This window comes from Diachasma alloeum, unplaced genomic scaffold (genome assembly GCF_001412515.2).
Source record: "Diachasma alloeum isolate Michigan unplaced genomic scaffold, Dall2.0 Dall_scaffold_00291, whole genome shotgun sequence".
Taxonomy (NCBI): Eukaryota; Metazoa; Arthropoda; class Insecta; order Hymenoptera; family Braconidae; genus Diachasma; species Diachasma alloeum.
The window spans coordinates 1162663-1177981 of record NW_021680430.1 but is presented as its reverse complement, the minus strand read 5'-3'; the positions used below and the strand labels follow the sequence as shown (position 1 = coordinate 1177981).

The following is a 15319-nucleotide window of genomic DNA, read 5'->3' as shown; positions in this document are numbered from 1 at the left end:
GGTCAGACAAACATGACGAAGAATCTCAGGAAATAAAGGTTAGAATACAACCGTCACAAGGGTCAGAATGAGGATTGGAATATAAGGGTCAGATAGGTAAAAACGAACAAAGGTCCACAAGGGTCACAAGGGCCTGACAAAAATGAAGAAACAGAAGGGTCAGAAAAAGGTTAGGTAATAAGGGCCATAATCAGGGTACTTGTAAAAAAAATTACGGGTCAGATAGTGAATAGAAGTTGGCAAGGGCCACAAGGGTGAAACTTGATAAAAGTTTATATTGTAAGGTTCAGTTTTTCATGCTAATATCCCATTAAATTCAACATTTCCGGGATTTTTTTCTCCCTTTACCTCAACGTGTCTGTTGCAGCGAGCGATAGGCGTGAGAAACAATCGAAGCCCTTGATCTTCTCAATAATGAATTCTCCATAATTTTTACATAAATAAATCTCTCAGGAAAGAAAGGCCAGTCGCGCACTCGAATACGAGTTGGACCACGTCATTACGTATATCAGTTCAACCGTCATATCATCGCCTCGACCCCAATGAGAATGAATTTCCGCATTTAATTTTGAATATCATTCCCTCACACTTTAATTTACCATTGTATCCTCATCATTACGTATATCGTTATCTCATAATTATCCCATAATTAATGATAATAGAAACTAAGTGTCGAGAAACTAATGTAACAACACAGCACAGAAGTCGCCGCGGCGGATTTTTGTTATTCTCTCATACTTCGGCTTCCGGGAACATTTTTTTGTGTTTATCTTTCACTTTGGTCCTTGGAAGTCGATTATTTTTACACGCAACTTGAGAAAGCGCCTGACACTTTTCCAATATTCAACCAAATATTTCGGAAATGCAATTTACTTGTTCACTTTGATTCACAAAATATTTCAATTTGGATATTAATTTCGTATGGCAGATTATTTATTTTTCAATATATTTTTCAAGGACGGCTGTCGGTGCTGTTCATGGATTCCCAAACACTTGGCTGAATGCCCACTCGACTGCTATCAATTTTTCTTATTACATTTTTCAATTTCATAAATCACCGGGATAGAAATATAATTAAAAGCGAAATATTTGCAGGTAATGGGGCTTTCGTTAGGGCTGCGGGAGAAATTTATTGATGGAAAAATGAGTTGGAAAAAAGTACTTCAAGATAATTGAAATCAAAAATTGAATAATTGAGATGCTGAAAACATGATAAATAATGTGAAATTTATGGAATGAAATGTTTTTTGAGTGGCAGAGGACCCATGTGAGGCCCAGAGACCCCAGATGAGGCCCAAAAGGCCTGAATGGGGTTAAAATGCGGCCCATGTGAGGCCCAAACGCCACGAATGGAGCCCACATGACGCTTAAGGGTCTATGTGAGGCCCCAACGCAGCCTAAAGGGTACAAGTGAGACCTAAAGGGCTCAGATGGGCCTTAGATGAGGCCTAAAACATCAAAGTTAAGGCCAGTGGGCCCAGCTAAGTCTCAAAAGCCCTGAATGGGGCCCAAATGAGGTCCAAAGGCTCCTAACAGGCCCAGATGAGACCCAGAGGGCCCAAATGAGGCCCAACGGGCCCAAACGAGGCCCAACGGGCCCAAAAATCAATATAAGGCCCATTTCTATTTCCTCCAATAATTTTTTTCCTCAATCATAATTTCATCAAATAATAAATTTTCTCCCGTAATCCCATAAAAATTGTCACGCGCTTTCACACCCGCATTCTCCTTATCAAAAATCTACATTACGTCACTGGTAACTTGGACTCGCGTCTGCAGAGCAGGGGTAAACTTCGTTCGTTAAAAATCCAATCAATTATGTACATAATTTCTTTGCAGCGGGCACGAGCATTGAATTTCGTTCACATTAACAATAAAACAAAAATGGACCTGATGTTTTGCAACAGGACTGACCTTGCTGATGAAGCTGACGATGAACTCCCGATGGCGCCACCATCACCTTTAAATTAATCACTGGGTTATCATTTCACTCACGTTGAATTCAACCAAAACCATTGTCACTGAACATTTGGAACACCATTGGCACGAATATTTAATGCTTTACCCTCGCCGAGCCGTCGCGGTTTTTTTTTGTAAATAAAATCTATCTAAACGATTTTGTATTTCATCATTTCTAAATTACTATAACGCTCATCTATCGCTAATAGAGACGCAATAGATAACCATTATCTACACGAGCAAAAAACGCCTAATACGCATTTCTACATAATTATTTATTTATTCAATTTGTTTTCTTTTTTATGTACGAAGTAAGAGAATAAATAATAGAAACGCATCCTCTATAATAATTACCCACAGTTTTCATACACTCACAACAATTCATTCATCAGAATCGCAGCATAATAATTATCCAAACTCACACAATCACTCATTCATCGTCTCTCACTCTCTCCTCACTCCATTTTTTTTAAGTTACGTATATTTTTTTTCCATTATCTCTATATATAGGCTTTCGTAAATTACATTTCGATTAAACGTAATAGAGGTTAACGCGGTTCTGATTAGCATGTGATCCAGTTTTAGTTTCAAATATCGCATTTGCAATTTAATCCGTCATTTCTAAAATTCACTTAACCATTTTGTATTTTTTTTTTTTGTAATCCTTATGAAATTGCGCATTCCCGTGACTTCATTCGCCTCATTAATTTCATTCTCTCTTTCGTCCACCAACTCTCGGCCAACTCCATATTGTTTTACTCTTCTCACATTTTATGTACTTCTTTTTTCTTTCTTTGTCATCTTTTTGGTACGAGCAACTTGAATTAACACGACAAGATAAGCGTCATTGCTGAGGGGTCATTTGGAGGTCATATCGCGTGGGAGATCATTCATTTGAGGGGACAGGGGCGGGGGGGGGGTGTTAAAACAGGGACCGTGGGGATATTATTATCGACTGAGGGTAAAGAGGGAGGGGTCAGGTGGGGAGACTGGAGGTAGTGCTGGAGACAAGGTTCGCGGTGGGACCCTGAGAGATGAGAAGCTCTTTGGAAGACCTCGACTCTTCATTGAGGCTCTCAACCCTGCGGCGATGTTTGGGGTGAAATATCGGTATCACCATCACCCGAGCCCGGTTCACCCTTCGTTTTGTTCTCCTTCTTCCACTTCATTCGTCTATTTTGAAACCATATTTTAATTTGTCGTTCGGTGAGACAGAGGGCATGGGCGATCTCTATACGCCGCCGCCTTGTCAAGTATCTGTTGAAGTGAAATTCCTTCTCCAGCTCTAGGGTCTGGTAACGCGTGTAGGTTTGTCGTCCTCTTTTCCTCTCTGTAACAGATAATTATGATTTTTTTGTGTTAGTTGTGGGTATTGTTGACGTGGGTTGTTAGGGGAGGGGCAAGGTCCGTAAGGGTGTAAGGGTCGAAATCATGATCTATAAGGGTCAGAGGTCAGTTTTATGTTTTGATAAGAGCCAACAAGGGTCCAAATCGTAACATATTAAGGTCAAAGATCATTTTTATATTTTGATAAGGACCAATATGGGTCAAATTATGACGTGTAAGGGTCAGAGGTCAATTTTATGTTTTGATAAGAGCGAGCAAGGGTCCAAATCATAACATATAAAGGTCAAAGATCAGTTTTGTGTTGACCAGGGCGAACAAGAGTCAAAATCACAACGTATAAGGGTCAAATATCAGTTTTGTTCCGATGAGGGACAGCATGGGTTAAAATCATAACATATAAGGGTCAACAGGGATCATAAAAAATCAAAGGGATACACAAACCCAAAAATTTCGATACAAAGAAAAAATTCGCGATTAATTCACCTTCTGCATTCATCCCCGAGTGGTTTCACGAATTAGAATGTGGCCAGTTATCCGAGCGAGCAAGGGTCCAAATCATAACATATAAAGGTCAAAGATCAGTTTTGTGTTGACCAGGGCGAACAAGGGTCAAAATCACAACGTATAAGGGTCAAATATCAGTTTTATATTTTGATAAGGGCCAATAAGGGTCAAAATCATGACGTATAATAGTCAAATATCAGTTTTATATTTTGATACGGGTCAATAAGGGTCAACATCATAACGTATAAGGGTCAAATATTAGTTTTGTTTCGATGAGGGACAGCATGGGTTAAAATCATAACATATAAGGGTCAACATGGATCATAAAAAATCAAAGGGATCCACAAACCCAAAAATTTCGATACCAAGAAAAAATTCGCGATTAATTCACCTTCTGCATTCATCCCCGAGTGGTTTCACGAATTAGAATGTGGCCAGTTATCCTCCCTCCAAGCCACAAACCTCGAATATTAATTACCCGATTTACCAAAACAAAAAAAAACCTCAAAACCTGCAAAAAAGAAATCCCCACTCAAGAGCATCCTCTTCACCCCATAATCCCTGAGAAGTTAGGTTGTGTGGCACGAGTGCAAGTTGTAGGATGAGGTGGAATCCTTTCCACTGCAGAGCAGAAGAGAAAGGCGGGAATGGGTGCAGAGGGAGAGAAAGGATGGGATCGAAAAAAAAAGAATCAGCGGCGAAAAAAAAAACGATGAAGACTAAGAAAACTTCTCGGCAAGCATTCGAGGCAAACGCCGCCCGTCGCGCTGTCGGCCGATGAAGACGGATGGCGGGTGTTCCAACGGCCAGTGGTGGGAGACACTTCACAGGAGGAAGCGAGAGCCAAGAATTCACCGGGGATATGGAATATCAGGGAGTAAGATAGCGAAAGATAACTGTGCACCAGTGAAAAAAGAAAAGGGGAAAAGATATCTTTCGTTCATATATAGGTATATGGGATAAGGCTTGTGAGACTGAGAAAGAAAGGCCTGAACGATGGGAACATACCTTTCCCCCTGTTCCCTCTGAGTAGAACTACACTCTCAAATTAACAGCATACCAATCTCCGAGGCTCTATCATAAGTCCCCGTTGGCCGAACAAAATTTTCCCAAAGTCGGGGGAAAAAAACCTCACACATGCTTATTCCAAAGCCCTGCCATTCTAAAAAATTAATCAAATTCATGAGGAATGAGAAAGAGTGGAGGCTAAAAAATTTTCGAGTGAAGGGGGAGGCGGGGGGTTGGGAATAACCAGAGGCTGTAGACTTGGTTGTTGCTTTGTTTTATTCTCTTGGCTCTGGTGGCACGCGGGGTTAATTAAAGAGCCAGCCAAGCTTCACAGCACTCTCCACTGTCCTATTAATATGTGGGTTGTGGAGCGGCGATTGTAGGCCCGCGTGGAGAGACATTTATGTATGGATACGTGTACATTCAATATTTTGATATCAGATGTCCTTGAGAGGGGACTTCCCTTCGAGGATAATAAATCATGGCGAATTGACAAAGAGAAGGACGATTTCTCGGGATATCGCGGAATCTGAGGCAGCTAGCAAAATTTTTGTTAGAACCTTTTTAATAGAGCGCAGTCAGAGCTACAAAAAAGGTAATTATGAAAATCGTTCCATCTCCCTTAGGTTCGGAGATATTGCCGAAATAATATCGAAGCTGGAGAGGTTATGATGTGAGCGTCATGACGCGCGTTCTGGCGGGAAGAGTCTAAAATCCTCTACACATGGGGAATCAATTAAATTCACATGAGACATTGTAGCATCAAACTTGCACGTCAAACAGACAACAAAGACTTCGTCAAGCCGTCCCGGATGTCAATGGAACCCTCACTGGAGGCGTCAAACGAGGCATAGGTCGCGCAGCCATCAGTCCTCTGAATTCGCTGTAGAGCAATGTCCATTGTCGCTGCGGCGTAAATTTCTCGTTTTATTCCGAGCATTCACAATGAGCTCAGACCACCCGAGGCGGTAGATACCAGAAGAGGTCAACAAAAGTTTAGCGGAGGAATGCCTCTTGCACTTTTCAAATGCATCTGCCGAAATAGAATTTTTTCACAACGGCAATTCCCTCATCGTCATTTCTTCTAGTCAATATAATGAAATTTCATGTTAACTGGAGTCACATTTAGTTAATGAAACATTATACGTCTCCGTAGGTATTGCTGACCTACTCAGAAGACTTCCGATAGAATTCAGATACTTCTGACATTTTTTCTTGTTCATTTGCTTCACAAGGCATCATTGTTGATGTTGTTAAGTTTCTAAAATGCATTCCTACTTCTCCCAGTGCTTGTACTTCCGCTGAGGTACACTGTTTTCTCATTCTTATTGCCAAGAAGTCTTCACAACTCACGATCTTAGACCACCCGAGTCGTTAGTCACCAGAAGACTTCAACACAAGTTCAAGCATCTGCCGAAATCCAACTTATTCCAGATGACTGCCTCTACTAGACAATCCTATCAAAATGAGTACCAAGTGGTCGACAACGACTGGACCCAATGAACCCATACCCACAAGCCTTGGGATACTTCGAAGCATGGATTTAGCGTTCTCGCCTTCTCGCGGACCAAGTTGACTTTAAACGCGGGGCAATAAATTAACGGCGTTGGGTTACGCAAGGATCAAATGTCCCCCGGAGTATGCCAAGAGATTTATGGGTCTGCCTTCACTGGCGCAGCATGGAAGGAACGAAACGGGGCATATACACACAGAGAAGGCTCATACCAAACGCTTATTATAGGCCTAGTGCCTCTTACGCTGCCGGTGCTCATGGGTTCGGCCATTGGAAGACACCAATATGGCATGTTACGTACGTGTGGTGCTGGTTTATACTTTTTCACTCGAATGCTCACAGACACATGTGCACACTCGCCGCAGGACATACGCAGGACTTTTCAGATTAACAACTAGCCGGATGTGGTGTAACCGGGGCTAATAAGGTGCGGCCTCAGCCATCTACTGCCCAATTAAGCTTAAGCTTTCCTTGACCATCTCTTCCCGGGATTAACCTTCAAAACTCCTCTCGATTAGATACTGCGACCCTATTAATTACACTTTTTTTGGGACAGGAAAGTCTACAGGTCAGCAAGGACTGGTGTACCGAAGTGGGGTTAATAGAGGGTAAAGAATACTTTGAGTACTTTGATAGGAAAAATCATTTTCGTGAGACAGTGGTCTGGATGAATAGGGCAAGAGCAAATCACCGCAGCTTGGCGGAATCTGGGCCGAATGAATATTTCAGAATGCAAGTGTGGTCAAGCTGTTGAGGACCTTAATCACGTATTTTGGTAATGGCCCTTGTATGATACATCGCGAGCGAAAATCACCTCTAGTCTACGTGCAAAAGGATATTTACCATCAGTTTAGACCTTTCTTATGTAAGACTGATCTTTCATTAGTGAAAATTGTGGATGATTTTGGTGAACGCAGTGGGCTATCTGTCTAAGTTAACACTATTACGGTACTCATGTACAATAAGTAAGTTTAAGAATTTCTGTTTTTTACTTTTCCTTCAGGCGATTTCCGTTAAAAAACAAAGCGTTTCAAATCGATGAGAAATTCACCAAGCGTGAGCTCAAAACAGTTTGATAGTAAGAGAGGAAGACAGCGTGACGAGGATTACCCTCAAAAGGATAAACAAAAATGAGAAGTAAAGGATTTCGGAGGAGAGTGAGCAAGTAAGATTGATGGGAAATATTTTAGCATCCGGTTCAAAGACACCGAGCTATGAATCATTTTTTTCGAGTCCTATCTCACTCTCGTTCCCGCGACACTGGGAGACTCCACGAGCCAAAAGTTTTCTTCCATTTCCTCGCACATGCACGGGAAGCCCCCTCGAGGGGGCATATTTTTAGTGTCACCCCTTGGAAACTTTCGAGAGCCGAATTTCTTCTCCAATTTTGGAGAACATGTGCCTCTGAAGATCTCGGAATTAACTCTCGTCCATTGTTTGAGTAATGGCGTCCAATTAATTCTGGCTCCGTGGCGAAGGTTGCCTTTCGAGAGAAAAAATAATAATGCTGGATTTCTAATCTGAAGAGGACCAAGACCTTTCACCCTCAAACGCTGTTCCCGGAATGAGAGGGGGAGACGGGATAAAAAAGAAATCTCCGAAATCAAAAGCAGACCAAAATTCCGTTGTATTCAGAGGCCGTCTTTGGTGCCATGGCGGTTCTCAAAGGCAAACCCATAGTGGGATTCCGTGGATCATCCATCATCGTCAGACGTGTACCTCCGCCTCCTTCCAACCGCAGACTTCCCCGCTCGGTCCATCGCTCCACCCTGCCCCGCCAACATCCTCTCACCGGGTTTTTCTATGGGGTCTTTATGAATATCACTGGCACCGCCATTACTAAAATCTTTCGATTCAACGTGAAGCGAAAAAAGGAAGAGTAAATCGTGAATGGTTTTTGAAATTATTATCAAATTATTTATGGGAAAGTTGAAGAGAATTTTTTAAATCCTTCTGAATGTCTTTATGAATATCTTTATAAACATTCTCGTAAACATCTTAATAAAAACCTTCACAATCAATGCAGCGAAAGCGAAATTGTTCAAGACATCACTTTTGAAAAGTTCTCGAAACACATGAACATCGACATTTCGAACACACATTGCAGTCCTCCAATCCAAAACTCATTACAATTCAGTAGCGAAGTGGTAAAGTGGTACAAGTCAATTTTAACCATTGACCAGTTTTCACTGAATATCTCGGAATCTAAGGGAGATGGCCCAATTTGTGTCATAACCTTTTTTGTAGAGCCGATTGAGAGCTACAATAAATGTATTTACAAAAATTTCGCTATCTCCCTTAGATTGCGAAATATTCCTCAAAAACTTGACTGGGAGATGAGTTGACTTGAACCGTTTTTCCGTTTCGCTACTGAATTGTTGTTGTTTCGATAAATTAACATGAAAATCAGAATGTTCGCTAAAAATGCGAAGGAAGTAAAGAACGTCTTCAAGTATTGAACGTCCCCCAGCGATTCTTCCCACAAGTACCTCTGAATCCACTCATCAGCCTTTTAGAACTATTCCCAAATGAATCTAAAGTGCAGACTAAAGCGTCTTAACAGTGTATGACAACCGGAGGTTCTCTTGACGTGCCAAATGGAAGTGCATGCCCTCACCACGATTCTCAAGAAGCCTCATTCCAGTGTAACTGTGCTGCATAACACACTTATTTACAGCCACCGACCTGAGATCATAAATCTCTCGGCGAATGAGAATTGCAATTATCTTTGTGCATATTAAAAGCTTCGTTGGTCCCAATCCCCGCTCCTCTCGAATCTTTCCCGCCTTTTTTTTCCGGAGTGGCAGTACCTGTCAGTTCTCAATCGCTTTTATTTCATTTTATTTTATTTCTCGTCAAGAGTACAACGTGAGACATGGGGAAATTGCATTACCATAAACGATGCTATCGGACATAAGAAACAGAACATAACAAAACGAGCAGAACGGAACAGCCGATAGGCGAGACCATTTTGTAACACTTTACGATCAGCCTATGATACCGAGAATTATTTTTTGTCCACACTTGACTGAGTTATTGCCACCGCAGGCCTCGATTAGCGAATGAAAGTGCGATTAAAGTGAGTAATTGCACTTTTACATCGTAAACTCATCATTCCGACGTGAAAATTGTCTCGTTTTTTGCGTCCAGATATAATTGACGTTTTTGTTTTTGCGGCTGCAAGTTAAGACAATTTTTGTGCTTCTAAGGGTCACAAATAATTCAAGAAAATTGTCTCCATTTCCGGCTCTAGAAATTTAGCGGAGAAAGCAGCTGTGACCGAGCCGGAAAGATAAATTCCCGCACTGGAAAAAGGGGAGTATTTTCTAATCTGTATCGGTACCCTGAAAAGATGAAATGCTATCGATTCAACGACACCGTGCTGTTTGACATATAGCGCGTGACGTCGTGTTCGACCGTTTCAATTTACGGACCGGACAGGTTAACGGATGTGAGTTCATAAAACATAAGGTTCCGCACTCTCCGCAATAAAATAAAATGGAGATGAAAAAGTGGGGATGTTATTCGTCAAATCGGAGCTTCTGTCACAACTGTATACTCTGAGTCGATTAATATTGAGTGATTTCGTGTTGACGATTTTTTAGAATTAATATTTTAAAAGATGACCTCAACTGTCCGGCGGCTTCTTTGACTCGTTTTACTGGAGGAAAAAATGGGATTCTACGGATAATTGAATGAATCCTATTATGGAATATCCTCAAGAGCAGACCCTTGCGACCCTTATTTTTCTAGCATAAAGTCAATCGACAAGTCATCTCTTGTCAGAGATGTCAGACAAGATGTGAATCTTCTCGGGTTCAAATGAAAGAGCGAGTCTCTAAATGGCGTGCAAAGGTCTCTAAAGATGATATTATAACCAGAGAAGACAATTAAAAACAAACATCATCTTTAGAGACATTTGCACGCCATTTCGAGACTCGCTCTTTCATGTGAGCCTAAAAACCATTCATATCTTGTCTGACATCTCTTTTATGAACTCTGGTTTTCAGATTTAATGATTGACTCCACGAATTAAAATAAACGAAAATGTGTTGGTGCATGCACCGATAGACAAATGTATTATTCATAGATAGCCGCAGGTATTTTGCAATGCAGCAGGCACTGCCGCTCGCCCAGCATCGAACAATCCGCAGGTCCAGAATAAATAAACCGATAAAAATTCATCTCTGAAGTAGGCGGTATCCGGGCCGCGTGATGGCATAAGAGAGAGATAATCCGTGTAATAACCCAGCCATCGGAGTTTCTGGTGAGGTTGAAGGGAAAGCAGCCACTAGAGAGGCATTTACCGACATCTGTGATCAGGTCCCGAGAGCTCGTTCACACGCAACAGTGTATATTGTCTGCATAAAGCATGCATGAGAACTCCCGTTCGAGAAGCACTCTCTCCTTGCGTTCAACCAACACCGATGTACCTGGGCTTTCATTATAACCCGGCGGTAACAGCCGAATATTTATCGGCCACGTGCCTTCCACACACGGTGGCCAACTTCCAAGTCCATCCGAGAGATGGTACGCCATGGGTTTCATTCGAAAGGATCAGGATATACCGACGGTTTATCGAACGGTGGAATGGTAACGCTTACCTGAGGAAGCTGACAGCCATCCAACAATTTTCAACGCGATGTGTTGAATCCTTTTCACTTCGATAATTTATGCGAAAGAGGATTCTGTCTACACGATTTCGGGAAAACTATTTAATATATCTGAGGTGTCTTGATACAACTCATCAAAAAGAATTTCAAATTTAACTGTCATGACCGGACACCGAGTCATGACTGATAAATTTCCTCTTAAAGTTGAAAGAAAGCTCTTCAACGTCAGGTAATTCTTAAATGTTTATTGGGATTCAGCGAAACACAGGTAGCCTTCCCATTCCGAAAGGATCAAACGATGTAAAAGTAATGCTCACCTGCGAAAGCTGACGTCCGTTGAACATGATGTGTTGAAACCTTTTCACTTCGATAATTTATGCGAAAGAAGATACTGTCTAGACGATTTTGCGAAAACTATTTGATATATCTGAGGTGTCTTGATACAACTCATCAAAAAGAATTTCAAATTTAACTGTCATGACCGGACACCGAGGCACGACTGATAGATTTCCTCTTAAAGTTGAAAGAAAGCTCTTTAACGTCAGGTAGTTCTTCGATGTTTATTGGGATTCAGCGAAACACAGGTAGCCTTTCCATTCCGAAAGGATCAAACGATGTAAAAGTAATGCTCACCTGCGAAAGCTGACGTCCGTCGAACATGATGTGTTGAACCCTTTTCACTTCGATAATTTATGCGAAAGAAGATACTGTCTAGACGATTTTGCGAAAACTATTTGATATATCTGAGGTGTCTTGATACAACTCATCAAAAAGAATTTCAAATTTAACTGTCATGACCGGACACCGAGGCACGACTGATAGATTTCCTCTTAAAGTTGAAAGAAAGCTCTTCAACGTCAGGTAGTTCTTCGATGTTTATTGGGATTCAGCGAAACACAGGTAGCCTTCCCATTCCGAAAGGATCAAACTATGTAAAAGTAATGCTCACCTGCGAAAGCTGACGTCCGTCGAACATGATGTGTTGAAACCTTTTCACTTCGATAATTTATGCGAAAGAGGATTCTGTCTACACGATTTCGGGAAAACTTTTTGATATGTCTGAGGAGTCTGATGCAACTTATGGAGAAAAATTTGAAAGTCAACTGTCACGACCGGACGCCGATGCACAACTGATGGCGGATGTCGTCTTGAACTTGAAAGAGAGCTAGAGTGCAACGGTCATTCATAGATCGAGAGGGTCATACCCAGGGGTTAGGTAATATTGCACCGAAGCCAATGTTTCCGAGGCTTCAGCGGAACACAGGTAGCCCCGAAGGGGGGTTAACGGAATAAGAGCAGAATCACGTTGGGGGGTCGCCAACCTGTACGCCTTTACCTGCCCCATCCAAGGCAGCCGATACATCCAAAGCTACGTAAGTTACGACCTCGACTATTATCACTTCGTTATGGCCCTCATAAATCGTCACCCGGTTACGTTGCATCCACGGGAATAGAAGGGAAACTTTCAGACCCCAAAAATTTTCGACTCTATTCTCCCAACGACATTGACCTCTTGCAATTTTAGAGCACCGCAGGGGAACAGGTTAACAAGGATTCCGTTTCACCTGGAAATTTCAAAAAATTATCTCCTCGAAAAGAGTAACTCATCTGAACTGAACACACACAAAGAATGAGGTCTTTACAGTCGAAAGAAATGCGAGGAATCAAAGCACGCGTGAAGTTGTTCCTGACCGCCCGGTGATCGCGAGATGAAAAAAGTTGATTGGACAACGCGATCACGTACGGCGAATGAACGAGTTCGCGTATAGTTTGATAAAAAGAAGTGTCCTCCGGTGACACTAAAAACCGAGGGCAGGCACGCGGTACGTGTTGATATCTGCGGGAGAAGAAGTCCATGGTACTGATGCTCAACAGATTACCGGGGCTATAAAACGAGGGGGAGACGTTTTTATGGATCCAGTTTAGTATACATGACTGAGGCATGTAAGAATGGTGAAAATGTGGTGAAAGCATAGAGTAATAAATAACATGGGAAACCTGTTGACCCCGAGGGGTTGCCCAACTATCTTTTGACCGGGTTGGACACCACCTTTTGGACAATAGTTAAAGATAATGAAGCGATCTTGATCGTGACTCACCAAATTGACTCCTCATCCAGGGATAAAGTGGACTCGGTAGATTGGAGTTGCCAGAGCTCTGTGGAGGGCCCTGTTGCTGCTGTCCAATCGGCGATGCAACAACACCCTGATGCTGTTGCGCTGGCGCCTGTTGCTGTGGCAACATACCGCCTTGCGGTTGATTGTTTGGTTGTTGTTGTTGCTGATACATCATGTGCTGCTGTTGTGCCTGCATATGCTGATGCTGTGGTTGTTGCTGATGTGCCTGAGGCTGTTGGGCCTGCATGTGTGGATGCTGTGCATGCATTTGATGATGCATCTGAGTGTCAACGAGGGGCGGTGTTTCCGCTCCATCGAGGACACTACCCTGGTGATCCACCGCCGCCGCCTGGAGCTTGCAACTCGCATAGACAATTGGCGTTGATGGATGGCCATTTGGCGTTGGTGTGTGACCCATATGGGCCATACCCGATCCAGGTGATGTTGATCTGTATCCACCCATTCCGTCGAGACTCCCGTGGTCCTGCTGTTGCTGATAATACGCCGCATTTCGTATGTCCATTCTGTCGTAGGGTGGAAACCTTGGGTATGGTATACCCTGTTGGGTACCAGTCGCACCATAATGGTGGGCTGGTACACCTTGTCTGAGCATACTTGGATCACAGGGATCAGCTGCCTGTTGTGGCTGCTGTTGAACACTCTGGCCCTGCTGGGGCACCTGGACTGCAGCCCCATAATGCTGCTGATGCTGATGGGGATGATCCACCCCGCCATTGCGCAGGTCCGGAATATACGAATTCGCAAAATACGAACTCATGCTACTGTACTATCCACCAGTATTCACACGTTTCCTTTGCGTTTAACACAATTTTTTTTTCTCGTCACTCTTTCTCTTGTTTAACACTGTACACAAACACGTACACTAAAATCACCAAATAATTTACACTGGAATTTTTGCTTTCTCATTGATCCTCTAGCTTTTTATATTTGTACTCGCGTTGGATACACTGATACCACTTATTCCTCTTTCTGTATTATTTATCACTAATCCTCACTATCACACTGTCATCACAATGGACAACTAGAGCACTGCAGAACCTTAAGTTATCAAGCGAAGGGAGGGCACGATATTTTTCAACTTTTTAGGTTATAGGGGGGGGGAGGTTTTTCACTTGTCAGAGTTCCTCGTCTGTTCAGAGTCTTGGACTGCTGCTGTAGACGATGCTTTCTGATCTTCCGTCCAGTCTGATGACGACGCTACGCCGCACCTGGAACAAAGCAACAACTTATTTAGGAATATCGTCATGATTATTTCGACTCAATTCACTAAACTCTGACTTATTATTCCATTGGAATGAGCTTCTGGACGTTCAGTGAAACGAATGGGACTGTGGCTTGAGTTTGAGTGACAGACAGCGAGTTACACACGTGCTCGTCACGGTGACGGCCATCGCCCAGACGTTAGTCTTGCATTAGCACCAGATCCCCCTTATGAGAGAGGGCCAATCGTTAAATTTGGACAAGTCGAAAAAAGGCGGACGTTTCGGGCCATTAGCAACAGCATGGCGACTACTTTGAAGAAAAAGTAACGAGTCTCGGTGAGACTGTATCTCTGTTGCTCTCGCACCGGCAATTGACAACGTGTTATGACATGGGTTCTTGTATCAGATTGTTCCCCTGTGAATTATGGATCGGTGTCAACAGCTTGAGAACGGCTAATCTGATGCATAATTTGTGGGTGTATGGGGAGATTGGGCGGGGAAATTTTGAATGAAAAAAGACCCCGCGTTTTGTGGTCGGTAACCTTTGAAAATTAACTCCGCGTATCGGCAGGTCCCGGAACCCTGTCAAGGCTGGAGGGCCCCTGTCGGTCGCAGAGGGGCTGCTGATGCCGTGTTGACCTGCTCTACCGACTGTTCATCAAGACGATGAGTTTGGAGGAGTCAGAAAAACTGTGGATCATCTTCTCCGAGTCGGCGCGGTTTTAAAATAATTCATGAAACATTTTTTTTTGCGTTTCATCGAAAAATGGGACGGTAAAAATTTTTAATTTGATAAATTGTGGAATTGTTTGGAAAAGTGAAGGTTTTTGCATCCTTTCTTCTGACCCTTGCGACCCTTAGGATCATCGAAACGCTGATGCATCTAAATTTAAAAAAAAATGAAACCCAAAAAATTATTTTAATTATCACAATAAATTAGTAAAAAAATTGCAGACGGCATGAGAATAAATTTCTGATTAATATAATTGTAAATCAATTGTGATAAACAGGCGAACGCGGCCATTGGGACGATCG

At 42.6% G+C, this 15319-nt stretch overlaps 1 protein-coding gene across 1 annotated transcript; it reads right to left on the bottom strand.

Annotated features, from left to right (window-relative positions):
* Window positions 1-2215: 2215 nt before the first annotated feature.
* On the bottom strand, window positions 2216-13839 carry LOC107039066 (homeotic protein antennapedia). The gene is made up of 2 exons (XM_015258507.1): window positions 13044-13839; window positions 2216-3289 (listed from the first exon to the last, which is right to left on the bottom strand). Exons 1-2 carry the CDS (start codon window positions 13837-13839, stop codon window positions 3036-3038), a joined length of 1050 nt encoding a protein of 349 aa, XP_015113993.1. The 3' UTR covers window positions 2216-3035.
* Window positions 13840-15319: the final 1480 nt, after the last annotated feature.

Excerpts from the sequence above, each read along its gene's own strand:
- LOC107039066 (XM_015258507.1), bottom strand. The coding sequence starts at position 13,839 with ATGAGTTCGTATTTTGCGAATTCGTATATTCCGGACCTGCGCAATGGC. Across the intron at positions 3,290-13,043 it reads CTGGATGAGGAGTCAATTTG|AGAGGAAAAGAGGACGACAA; the intron begins GTGAGTCACGAT and ends TATCTGTTACAG.